We start from the raw sequence: 12258 nt of genomic DNA, 5'->3' as shown, positions 1-12258 counted from the left end.
CGTCTTGTGGTGTATTCATTCGTCGACGCTTCTATGCTCGATGAAGACAATTCCATTCAAGATGTTGCCAGACGCGGCTTCAAGATCGGTCCTCGGGGAATGAAGTTCGTTCTGGGAAACTTCAGGTGTGTTAGCGCGGGTGGAGAGCTCGCCTAAACAAATGAAATCCCTTGGCTGTCCTCAACGACACATTAGAAGTTGGCACAACGATCTCCGCAGCTCCCGCAGAAGGAGTAGTGGAGATGCCCGTTGTTTACGTTCGGTTTCTTGAAGCTTGCAGGGAATCCCGCTTCTACGCGGGGGGCCAAAGGATGCACGGGATCCTTTTACGCTTCCTTCATGTGGGCCCCTGATGCAAAAGCACGGCGATGCATTCTCCCTGCGCCTGCACACTCTCATCTAAAGTGCAAATCAGAATTTAGCTGTATCTGCCTCTCCTTATTGCAAGATGTAGCCTTCCTTCAGGGGGCATAGCAGAGTGTAGACACGTGCACCTATAGATTCTGCCGTTTCTGCCTCGTACCTTTGTGCAGCAGAGATGACCTCCTGCGCCGAAGGGCAACGGAAACACGGTCTGTCAGAGTTCATTGAAGCGGCGAAGGCACAGCTTCTCAGTGGAGAACGACGCATCTACGAATACTTCCTTTGTAAAGTTGGTGAGAGATTGCGGACAAGGAAACCACTGGAACACCCACTGCAATCACCGTTATTAAGCTATCATAGGCCTTCCCTGTTTGCGGCTTTGTCTTTGGGAATAGCTCAGTAAAGTAGAAGGAAGCGGGTGTGTTGGCGTGCCTTTGTCAGGAGTGGGTCACTCGGTTGTCATGTCTGATGAAAGAGAAGCCTCAGGCGAACGCACCACCCTTCCACCAGAATACGATAGCGCGTATCTGCAAAACGGGGGTGCAGCACCAACAGAGACGCTCACAGTCTTTTTTGATGATCCGGAACAGTCGAAGGGGTTGTCCTGTATCAGAAAGGCAGAAGCCATCCGACAGGCAAACAGAGGGCTTTCCATGGCTACGGCGGGAGTCCTACCTCGACACACATTCCGTCAGGAGTACGTCGTTTACGATTCATCACAGGTGCGATCAATGTAGCACATTGAATAATGGGTACGGATGGAAGTTGAAGTGATTGATATGCGGCTCTTCCCAGTTCAGGTGATGAACGGGCAACAACTGGATGCCTCAGCATCTCACAATGTGTTGTGCGCCTTGCATCGGGCGAGCTTTAGGTGGTACCAAATTATTTGGTGCTCTTCGAAGTCGACCCCACAGAGCCTGAGCTGTTTGCTGTGCCGCTCTGCGACACCTGCCAAGACTTCCCAGCTGCAATTTGGTGCCCTGCAGACATGGCAAAGTATGTAGAAGCACGCTGCAAATCATTCATCACACTTCTGCAGCTTGTGCGTTGGCGCATTCCTTCGTCCGTTTACTGCGTTTGCTTCTTCAGGCTGTGCGAGGCGTGCGACGAACGCCTACACTCCTACAACAAGCTGGTGTCGAGGCACATCCGGGTTCCACTAAATGAGGTGGGGACTCTAGTGCTACCTGAAAGAACGGACTATCCTCCTTACGCCTTAAGCTCACTTCAGAAGGAAATTCCCCCTTGGCTACTATGACTCTGCGTATTTGCTCAGATGCCCAAGCCTAGTGGACGCTGCAAACAACACGCAGGGGAAGAGTATGAAACGTTTTGTACAATGTGCCATACCCCTGTGTGCCGTATGTGCCGGCCAAACCACTTTCATGCGGATGCGACGGGGGCCGCGTCCAGCAGGAGTTCCGCCGGTTAGTTTGATTTGGAAGATGGCAGTGGGGACTTCGTCTGCTTTCGAGAAAATTCTAATTGCTGAAACAAGGGGCCGGCATGCTGGTATCACTGCGCGTTCATTGTTTGTAGGGGCTTGCACTTTAATTCCACTCTCACTGGCGTACTCTGGGACTTTGGAAAGGGGCCGCCAGCCTCATCTCATATTGGAGAAGCGCAGGACAGAGCTTACACAAAAGCTCGAGTCCCTTCAGAGCCTCATCGAGTACTTCATCGTCCCTTAATTTCTGGTGTTGATTGCTTTTCTTTGCATCCGCTTGTGGACAGGCAGTTCATGCTTATGCTTTCCTTTTTTTTCGCAGTCGAGCTCGCTGCAACTGCCGCTCCGTTGAACAGAGGTGCTACTCCATATTGGAAGAATCGATGAACCAACTGAGGGTCAGAGGCTAGGGTACGGGGCCAGGGGAAGGCTTTTCTGCAGAGTGATGGCCTGAAGGCCAGAAATTATTTTATTTCCGTGGTGGAATCTTTATTGGCAGTGCTGCGAGCTTAATGACTTTTCAGGCGTGCACAGAGGATAAAATGGGCATCGTCTTGTCTCAGCAGTTCGAGCTGCAGAGGCAGTTGGACATGATTGAGTGGAGCGAGAATTTCCTGCGACTACAGCGATCTGTCCTTCCCCCCGCGGACTACTTAGCTGCATGGTATGCCAGTGTACTTGGTCGATTTAAGCGGGCCAAGCTCAGCACACATTGTAGTTGAGTGAATCGAGCTCCTTGCTCCTCCTAGGATATCTTCAGCTCGCCTGTGATGTACGTATGTGTCTTGCGTGAATGCCTAGGCTCAGACACTGCCGCTTACGAGATGAAATGGAGTCACTGGCGGGGGATTTCTCCGATTTGTCACAGATGGTCCTCGTAAGCATTTAGTTCACCATGAGCAAGTAATAGCTGCTGGTGCGACGCCTTTAACTTGCATTTTCGAGGTGACTGTGTACACCTCTTCGTTGAAGACGCCTCAGTTGCCTATTTCGCGGGGGGCGTGCGCGCCTTTTTTTGCAGCCAAATATGAGGTTGGAAGGTACGGTTGAATTCCTCACGGATACAGCGCTGCAACACAGAGAACTGCATCGCTTGCAAGGGAAGAAAAGCTAATCTTACCGGCTCGAAAAGGTAGCCATAGTGTCCCCTGCTCTCTGAAGAGGAACTTCCTGGTTATGTGCGAGGGTCGGCTTTAAGCTGGCCAATATGGAGCTGAACGTTCATCGTGACTAACAGGCATTGTTTTTTTAAAATGCAGGCGTGGTATATGACCAGTTTAATGCATCGGTAAGGATGAACTTTCACGGGAGTTGCCAGACCAGCTCTGATGCCACCCACTTCTGCGAGACACGCAGAAAAAAATGCGTTTTGCCGGACCGCTGCGACATGAATTGGCTTTTCAGCGTACATGCCTTTAAACGAAAACAGCTAAACGGATTGAGAACAGTGTTCGTTATTCCTTGATACTAAGGCCACTATCAGCATGCAGGGGAACCATGGTGAGATGCAGCTAATCGCTGCGAACAGTCGTAAACGAAGTGCTGAAATCTGTTGGCTGGATTAACACTTTACAACCACGGTTTCGGGCAGCACTGTTCTTGACAGTCCCGCGTACACAGCTAAGGTCGTAGCAGACACCTTCGCTGCGGAAATCCCAACAGGGTTGTTGAGATAATATGGGTCTCCTGCAGTAGGGGGGGACCCACGTGAAAATGTAAGCGCCCGGTAATGCTACGGATGACAACGGCGTATCCTGGAGAGGCTAGAAAGAATGCTGCCTATCGAGCAAATTGGTGCCGCCGTTTTTTCCGTGGGATGGGCAGCGCCCGTTGAATCTTCAAAATGGCGTAAGTGGCTCGAGTCGCAACTTTCGTAGTGAACTTAACAAGTCTACAACTGGAAAAACATGGCCGTGCCTTCTTGAAGCTGGCCCACAATCTCGATTCTATATCTAATTCAGGCAAGGGAGGCCGAACAGTGGATGCTTCTGCTCATTACTTGGAAGTGCAACGAGGTGTTATATTGGGACGTTTTAATTTTGAAAGCCACTCTGTGTGGTCTGCTGGTGCTGTGCTTCTTGAGAAGATGCCGTAATGAAGAGGTGCCGTTCACAAGCAACAATGCTTCTTATGCAGAGGGCTCTTTTAGTTTATTCAAAGTAGATTTCATGCTGTCGGCGAGAAAAACACTGATTCTTTTTAAATTGTCGTGCTGGAACAGCACCATTCCTGCACGCACTCAACCGGAATACTGAAAGCACGCAGGCGGTTACTTCATCAGGCAATGGATGATTGTTAAGGCCTCGCATCGCCCGTTGCAGCTAAACCAAAGGCTGAAATATCCGCATATGTTCAATCGTTTACGCGCCATTCCCACCTGGTGGGGACAATTGACGGCTTTGTTTGTTGGTCTGCTCTTGTGAGGCTCCACCTCTAATGGAAACAGCGAACGCCTGCTGCTTACTTCTGCAGAGGCGAAATGCATCCTAGCTTTAACGTTGTCCTGCGTACAAATCAGCGTGCATATCAGTACATAGTACACCTGCATATGCCGACGGCCCACAACGCCATCCTTCTGCCCGGGCAGTGGCACTCATACTCACGAACAGATATTCAAGGGAGAGGCAAATAATGCTGTCTCTGTTTCGGAGCAGAAGAGCGTCAACACTAAGACACAAAGCAAGAGCTAGTCCCACTCGAACCTTGTTGGGCGTTTATGCTCGGTGTTGAGAGAGTCATATTGCTCAGGAAGCCTTTGTGCACTGTGCTCCTGGAGCAAACCAATTGCCACAGGTTTATCAATTCTTCAGGCTCCACATGGCTTCGACAGACGTTCCTCTGGCCACTTGTAAAGGCAACAAAGACGATGCTGCTCGTTTTGTCAATATGCCTAAATCTGCTGTGGCAGAAAAGTATGAACAACTGCGAAGGAGCTTGTGGCCATCCGTATTTTTCTCAATGTAAGTGCCCTTACGGCTGCCGGAGCAGGTATGAATAGATTATTAGGACGAGAGGCATTATCTTCTTCGCTTCACAGATGCCCAGCGGCGGTTTCGCTAGAAGGCTGACCTTAAGAAAAGATAACAGCGGACTTTCTTGCGGTCACTGGCGGATCAGAAGCATACACGCCCAAACCACCGTTTTGTAAAGCACCATACCTTCCCCGTAGTGACGAGTCAGCCTATTTATTTTGTCAAGTACGACGTCGGCCCCGGCTATGGAGGAATCGTTCTGGAACCTCGCGAATGCTCCTTTCTATCTGTTGTGCTTTTGCTTCAAGTGCTTCTGTCCAGCCCATCCACAGCATCAAAAACATTGGTGGAGCTCGTGCTGGCGTGTTTTGTTATCCGTGCATGGTCCCAGCTTAAAACCTGGAAAGCAGCTACTAATGCCTTGAATGGACACCTATCATGCGTTCGCTAATGGAATTGTAGCACATCAAGTCATCAGCACACTGTGTGGCTACTAACCAGCACGTACAGCAAGGCAGCGATGCTGCTTCAGTGCGCAACAAAGGAGTTGTTATACAGCATGCAGCCAGCAGAGAGCCCGCCACCTCACCAGTTTTGAAGGAAGGAACTGCTGAGGGGGGTTTCTAAGTGAAGAATTCCTACCCTGTCACTTTTCCAGCACCAGCTGTCCAACTGTGCTGTATGCCGTGGATATCCCCCCAAAGGCGCGCAAACCTAGAAACCACCAACAGGGTTTCTTGATTGTCACTAAAACAATTTTGCTTCATAGCGATTCCTTTGCAGCCTCCTCTGTTGTGTGAATCCGTGTCCAAACTTCCAAATCTGCGGTGACGAATCCCGGCACGCCGAGGAAACCCAAGAGAACTTGAAATGTGTAATCTCTTTTTTCTTTGGCCCCCATGTTGGATTATACTTAAACGGACTTGTTATTGCATTAATCTCCGTTGCCCACTCACCCTTCAACGAAAAACAACAATCACGCAGACGCATTTGGACCCGTGCTTGCGGCCCGAACTAGAAGACTTTCAGACCCACTCAAGCGCTGTTCACACAGGGTAAGTCACATCTGCCGCAGTGCCAATTCCTATTCCTTTACTCTTCAGGTTGATTAAGTATCTCAGTCTGCCACTTTTGTATCGTACGAGCAGATGAACAGTCATCCACCTCGTCAAAGTTTGCAAGTGCTGCGGGGAACCATAGAGCACTTATTCATTTTATGAGCACAATACGCTACCTTCTAGGTGCAACAAGTCAGAACCCCTGAGTGTCCATTGACTATGCGCTTATTTTCTTGCCGTCCCTGCTTCAAGGCAGTTTCCACTGCGCGGCGTACCATCGTAGTAGCCATGCAGCCTAATGCCCTTCCACGTCGGAACGGACGGCGACCCACATGTCATGGCGAGCCCATAGGAAAGGCTTAACTAGGGCTTCTAGTATTTCTATTTAGAGTTTCGTAAGTGCCTCACCAGGGGCCACGCCCCTGATACGATAGATACCAAAAAATTTGACTCAACCGGACCCTTCCGTTCCAGTGCGCGCTCTGGAGTCAGGAGCGATCTCCAACGATGGCTCAACACTGAAACTCCACAAGCACTAAAATGAGGCCTTCTCTCAGAGTACCAGATTCAGCAAACCACAGAGAAAGTGGCATAGCCTGCACCGTGCGTAGGTGTACAGGGAAAAATAAGCCCAAATCTCTATACCTAAATTCCCACCAACATATGCTTCGTTGGTCTCGAAACAGTGATGATCCCTAACGTTGGGATAAAACCGCCTCCGTGTGAGTCATTAACCTCCAGCGGAGCTGCTCTGGCGGCAATTGACAGGAATTAGCAGCGCTTCGGGGGTAGTGGCAAGCTATGCTCCGTCAGTGTTTGACCCATCAGTGCGCCGCCCAAAAATTAAGAGTTCGCCCAGTAATTAAAGGTTAGCAGCCGAAAAGCTGTCTCTGTTCATAACATCCGTGATTCCCGTCGAGGAAACGTAGGCCTTCATGTTCTATGCAATCGCCTGTAGAGCACGACGGCCCTTGCAAAAAGAGCACGCATAGTGACACGCAAGTTCTCGCAAGGAAGCTAACTTTCTAAAGAGAAGCATGATCAATCAGTAGACTGGATTCCTGATTAGCCTTCGTAGATCCCACAATCCTGAGGAGAAATGCAGATGTTCAGTTCCCACTCACAAGCCCTTCCCCGTTCCCCCCCTCTGCAATAGGTGTGGCCAACTATCGGCAAAACACGTTATCTTGTGATTCATGGTCGAAATCTGCACAAACAATTCTGTAGGCCGAAACTCTAGACCGCAGTGTCCCCCAGTCCAGTGGAAATAGTGGCACCCACCCAGACCAAGGATGGCTACTGATCTCTGTCTCCCACTTCCACGGAGGACAGAGATCAGAAGCCATCCTTCAACTCTGAACAATATTATACTAAATCTTTCCCAGAAACAGATATTTCAAGAGTAGCCACATCCGCAGCACCCATCAACTTCCGTACATGTGTCCCATGCCCACATTCGCAAAAGTGAAGCAGGAATGTCTGTCAGTTGTGCGCTCACTGCTTAGAAACTGCTAATACAGCTCATTATGAATGTTCGGCTCATACGGAGCTCTCAGGCGCCTCGACAGGCCTCTTCATAAAGTGCCGCGGGGCTGTGGCCGACAGCTGGGACTTCGAATTCATATGCAGGGGTATTCCACAAGAAGCCTTTGAGTTCGTTTAAGATTTAGTTTTTTCATCTTGTAATGGCGTCAATTGTACTCCGAATATCGAACAACTGTGGCTATCACATCTTGATCACTGGGCAGGCCATGCTTGCGTAGGTCAGGGCGGCGGGAGATGTAGCGGCCTGCGCCTTACTAGAGAATGGCGTTGTGCGCATGCACTCCTTTATCGGAGGTCATCAACAGAGGCTGTTGCTGCTGCTGCCGCTGCCCCTGCCACGAAGCGAGGCTGTGCATCGGAACGCCCTGCGGTGCCTTGGCAACGCCAGAGGCGGACCCGCCCAAGAAACCATCGGTCCCAAGACATGCTGACCCTAGTGAAGGCTTAGCGCCCCCTCAGACCTTCCATGCTAGCAGGCCCTCATCTCCTGGGTCCGCCCCAAGCCTCTGTTCTAGATGTGCTTTCAAAGGGGCTGGGGGAAGAACTTGCCAACACCATGTATGCAGATGCTCTCAATGCTGCTCCTGCAGCTGCTCTGTACCTCCGGCTGGCCTTCTTGATGCCTTACTAGAAAGCCATCCGTTCCTGTCTTACCTTCCCATAGTTGACGAGCGGACGGACGAAGAGAGGCTTGCGGATGCCATCACAGCAAGCGGTTACCCAGGCAAGTATGTTATCGGCGAAGCCGAGCTCCATTGCTGTCGATATGGCACGCATTGATGCTACCAGAGTTGGCAATAGCGGTGTCTGGGTAGCCCACGAGGCAGCGAATTTCTATACGTGATATTTCACCCGATTCGGTGGAAAGGCAGTTTCCACCTACCTGCGAAGTATGCAAGATGTTTTCCTGCTGCAGGTTCCTTTGCGTGGGCTAAGGGCTCATCTCCATGTGGCTACGCTAGGCTTTGCCGCGCGGGGTTTTTGCCAATTGCAGAACGCTTCGTGCATGCAGGTGGTCAGCATATGGCTACCCCTTTCCTTGCTCACACGGACAAACATCTGAACAATATTTGACGATCCACGCGCAGTGCTGTTAGTGGGAGTCTGCAGCGTGTTGATTTTTACGAAATGGGACGGCGGTCTTTCTCCAAATGCTAGCGGCAGTGCATAAGAACGCCCGTGCATTATCTATTAAGGTTTCTTTCAGTTTTTCCCTCCTTGACTGCATTTCTTAGGAAAGTCCTCTCCTCATTTGAGCACAACGCTGTTGCTGCCAAAGTTGCATCTAGAACGGATGTGTTTATTCTTGGATCTGGAGAAAGGTGTTCTTTTGGCCTCAAAGAGCCTGCGGCGGAAGGTTCGGAATTTCCTCGTGTCCGTAGACAGGGCTTTCGACGAGGTGGGCTGTCCTTTGCATCTTGCCATGCCTCTTCAGTTGCCTTCCAGCAGCTATCGATTCCTTTTATACGGTCCTTATGCACATGTGCTGCGTCGGCTTTGGCTACAGGTATTGGCTGGATGCGTGAGGCGCCATGGGGAAAATTGGCTGTGGGAATCTGTACGGCAGGTGCGACCACTGAGGTTCTTCCTTTTCTACTCATCTAGTAAATCCCAGCTGCCATTCTTTATTCTCCAAGATCGGTGAACACTTGCTAGGGCACTTGTGGCAGCTATAATCAATGAAAGGTGAAAACTATGGACGCGAATGTCTAGTTTCCTCTGGAAGAAGTGGGGTGTTCACGGCGAGGAGTTTGCGTGCTGTCTGCTTTCGAAACCGCCAGTGTCTCAGAGCTTTGCACCGGCGAACGTTGCGTGATGCTGCCCTACGGCGTCAGCGGGAAAACTCGCCTGAAGGACCTCCCGCTGAGACGCTTGCTCCGAACTACCCCGGCGCGCAGCAGGGTACGCAACAAGCTGGCGGCGGAAGCCCTTGCCCTGAAGATGTGCACCTACACAGTTTTGAAGTTTGGGCTCCCCTGTGCGAAATCGGGAATATAAAGCTTCTACCTTTGAAGACGCCTACGGCGGAGACAGGGACTTCATTTGAGGCTGAAAACAGGAAAGGTGCGCCTGCTCCTGCGGTGTCGGAGGCTGTGGCGTCGCTCGGCTCCTCTCCGCGGATCGGGGAAGCGAGCACGCAATACAAGGACCTCTGCCTTATCGCAGGAGAAGTTGGTGTGTCTGTTGGCAGAGTGTATACCAGTCTGACAGCGTTCACGGATGCAGACTCAGCTGGCACTGCGCAGCTCACAGCCACTCGGCTGCTTCTACGCAAAGCGGGTAAGTGGAAGGCCCTTTTGGATTCACATGGAAGTTGCCGCTACCGGCTGCGCAATACTGGCGCATTTTGTACTTTAAGTTGCTTCTGGCGGCGCTAATGGTAAGTAGCAGCTTCACGCTGCCTCTGTGAGTGTGGTGAGGTTGCAGGGTATGAGCTTTTGGATTTAGGAATGCATTTACCCTACAAAGCATCTTTAGGTGCGAAGCCGCTGCCGCGGGAAGTTTTTCTTGAGTGGTTTCGACGGCTTCGCGACCGAAAAGCTGAGCCGCTTGACGTTACAATGCAGCATTGCTACGAATTAGCAGAGGCCGCAGCCAAGCCACAACCCAAAGCCGCGGAACAACCAGAGGGACAATGGCCTGGGGGAATGGATAAAACGTCTCACACAGACTCTAACGAGCTTATCGATGACCTGTCACCATCAGCGGCGGAAAAAGTGAACAGACAATGCGTGCCTCCAGGCTTTGTTCGATGTGTCGACCTCTTTAGGTTGCTCGAAGGGTCATAGAAAACAGCGCAAATGGTCGAGGTTACCCGCCTTGTAACGGCGCAAGAGCGTCGGGCACGTGAACAATACAGGCAGAAACGCCTTCCACCAAAATTACCGAAGAGCTTTACTCCTTTGAATAATAGTGGCGTAGGGGAGAAGCATGCATCCACAATAGCTCGAAAGGAAGTATTTCCTGAGCTCGGAAAATGCAGGCCGGTGTGTTGGTTCCCCAACAAGTCAACGTCTCCTAAGTAACGATTACCAGTGAGCTGAAAACATATCAGAGCATTGGTTTCAGGTTTTTAAAGTGCAGGCATACTTCGTGCTGTTTCGGACTCTGGCAAGCTTGATGCTATAGTTCTTTGCACTTCAGACAGTTCAAGAGTTTGCTCCGCTCAATTGTGCTCAAGGCTGCCACGTTAAACGCGTCATTTGAGAGGGGGCAGAAAGCGTGTGCATGAAGGTGAGTCTAATGTGTGGTATCCCCCTTCGCAAGGGGAAAGGAAAAGGGGTACTACTTCGCAAGTTGAAGATGAGTATTCGTTTCCGAGTACAGCGCAATGCTGAATTTCATTGGATCCCAAGATTGATGGACTCAGCGCTGCGATGCAGCAGACCAAATCGTGCGAAACGACGCTTGAACGTCTGCGCATGCAACAGCGCCGGCAAGCTGCACAGCGGACAATTGAAACAGGAATCTCTTCGATTCGCGTATAGCCGGTTAGAAGCTGGTCCAGCTCATTTCGGAATTTATATGGCTGTAGGGGTTTCGTGTGGGGCCCGAGCAGCTGCGTGGTTGGAAACTAACACCCAGGGAACAGAAGCAATCTGAAAAGGAACCAAGTATTGATATTCCGCTACGATAGGCGAACTTTGCCTAGGATGCCTGGGGCGCGAATGTGAGGAATGCTTTTCATACGGGAATTAGGAAGGAAGGAGTGCCTAAGGCAGCGTCCCAGAAATCCACGGTACCTAGTCAAATCTATTCCAGAGGAGCGTCACTTCGCTTTTACTTTTTCCCGTCAGCACACGTGGCTCGCGGCTTAGGGATTCGAGGCTTGCGTGGATGTTTTAGTTGCAACTCCCTCTTCTGCGAAATGCCACGGAGGATATGCGACGATTACCCATGGAAAAATAAACGGAAGTATTTTGTTTACGAGTGAGCTGCAACAATTCCTGTATGCGCACAGGGGCTGCGTTTCAAAGCCCTAAGGGGACTTCTCTTCCAGTCAGGCCCCTTACCACTGTAGACTGTGATATGCGTACGTGCGAACTGTAGAGATCTGAAAATCTTCACAGGACCTGGTGACAGAACCTAGTGGCAAGGGAGATTCGCTGTGCTTTGTCAAAAACTTGAGACGAGGAACTGATGCGTATTAAATCCTTCTTCCGGCCAGCCGGTGCAGCTCGTGGTGCTCAAGTGCTGTCTCAGTAAGAAATTCAACAGTTCCGGCCAGTCGCACGTTAGGCTGCAGGAGCAGGTAATAAGCACATAATCTAGCAGTAAGGCTAGTCTTTTATTAGTACTGCTTGCCCCTTGAGATGCAGTGTTGCTTGCCTATAGTAACCGCAATCTACCCTACGTTTCCGTGCTTCTGCAATAGAGCCATAACCTCACCACAACCATTTTGGAGAGGTCTGAGAGGTCACCACTGAGCGATTCTATTTCATCTCGGATGCGGCAGTGCCTGAGCCTAATTATTTGGGTCATATACGCACACAGAGCGAGGCTGGGCTGCTGGGTAGAATACCAACTCGGAACCCCTGTAAATCCACTACGATATGTGCAGCACTTCCATTCAAACCCATAAACAAACTGACGTACCATGCAGCTAAGTAGTCCGCGGGGGGAAGGACAGATCGCTGTAGTCGCAGGAAATTCTCGCTCCACTCAATCATGTCCAACTGCCTCTGCAGCTCGAACTGCTGAGACAAGACGATGCCCATTTTATCCTCTGTGCACGCCTGAAAAGTCATTAAGCTCGCAGCACTGCCAATAAAGATTCCACCACGGAAATAAAATAATTTCTGGCCTTCAGGCCATCACTCTGCAGAAAAGCCTTCCCCTGGCCCCGTACCCTAGCCTCTGACCCTCAGTT

General features: G+C 50.7%; 3 protein-coding genes across 3 annotated transcripts; 2 read left to right on the top strand and 1 right to left on the bottom strand.

The window, feature by feature from the left end:
• Positions 1 to 538: 538 nt before the first annotated feature.
• Positions 539 to 2927, top strand: EAH_00053480 (Chromosome II, complete genome, related; the record flags this gene model as incomplete). Its single annotated transcript, XM_013391051.1, has 9 exons — positions 539 to 656; positions 805 to 1085; positions 1238 to 1362; positions 1456 to 1534; positions 1643 to 1793; positions 1906 to 2048; positions 2338 to 2477; positions 2615 to 2690; positions 2835 to 2927. 9 exons carry the CDS (start codon positions 539 to 541, stop codon positions 2925 to 2927), a joined length of 1206 nt encoding a protein of 401 aa, XP_013246505.1.
• Positions 2928 to 7373: 4446 nt separating this feature from the next.
• Positions 7374 to 10177, top strand: EAH_00053470 (hypothetical protein, conserved; the record flags this gene model as incomplete). Its single annotated transcript, XM_013391050.1, has 5 exons — positions 7374 to 7474; positions 7979 to 8116; positions 8624 to 8762; positions 9224 to 9668; positions 9816 to 10177. 5 exons carry the CDS (start codon positions 7374 to 7376, stop codon positions 10175 to 10177), a joined length of 1185 nt encoding a protein of 394 aa, XP_013246504.1.
• Positions 10178 to 11535: 1358 nt separating this feature from the next.
• Positions 11536 to 12124, bottom strand: EAH_00053460 (hypothetical protein; the record flags this gene model as incomplete). Its single annotated transcript, XM_013391049.1, has 3 exons — positions 11536 to 11628; positions 11778 to 11847; positions 11985 to 12124. Coding segments are annotated over 3 exons (303 nt in total), but the record flags the coding sequence as incomplete, so codon positions are not given.
• Positions 12125 to 12258: the final 134 nt, after the last annotated feature.

Source organism: Eimeria acervulina, genomic scaffold (genome assembly GCF_000499425.1).
Source record: "Eimeria acervulina Houghton genomic scaffold, Eah_scaff991, whole genome shotgun sequence".
Taxonomy (NCBI): Eukaryota; Apicomplexa; class Conoidasida; order Eucoccidiorida; family Eimeriidae; genus Eimeria; species Eimeria acervulina.
The sequence above is the reverse complement of the archived record's forward strand: the minus strand, read 5'-3'. Positions and strand labels throughout refer to the sequence as shown.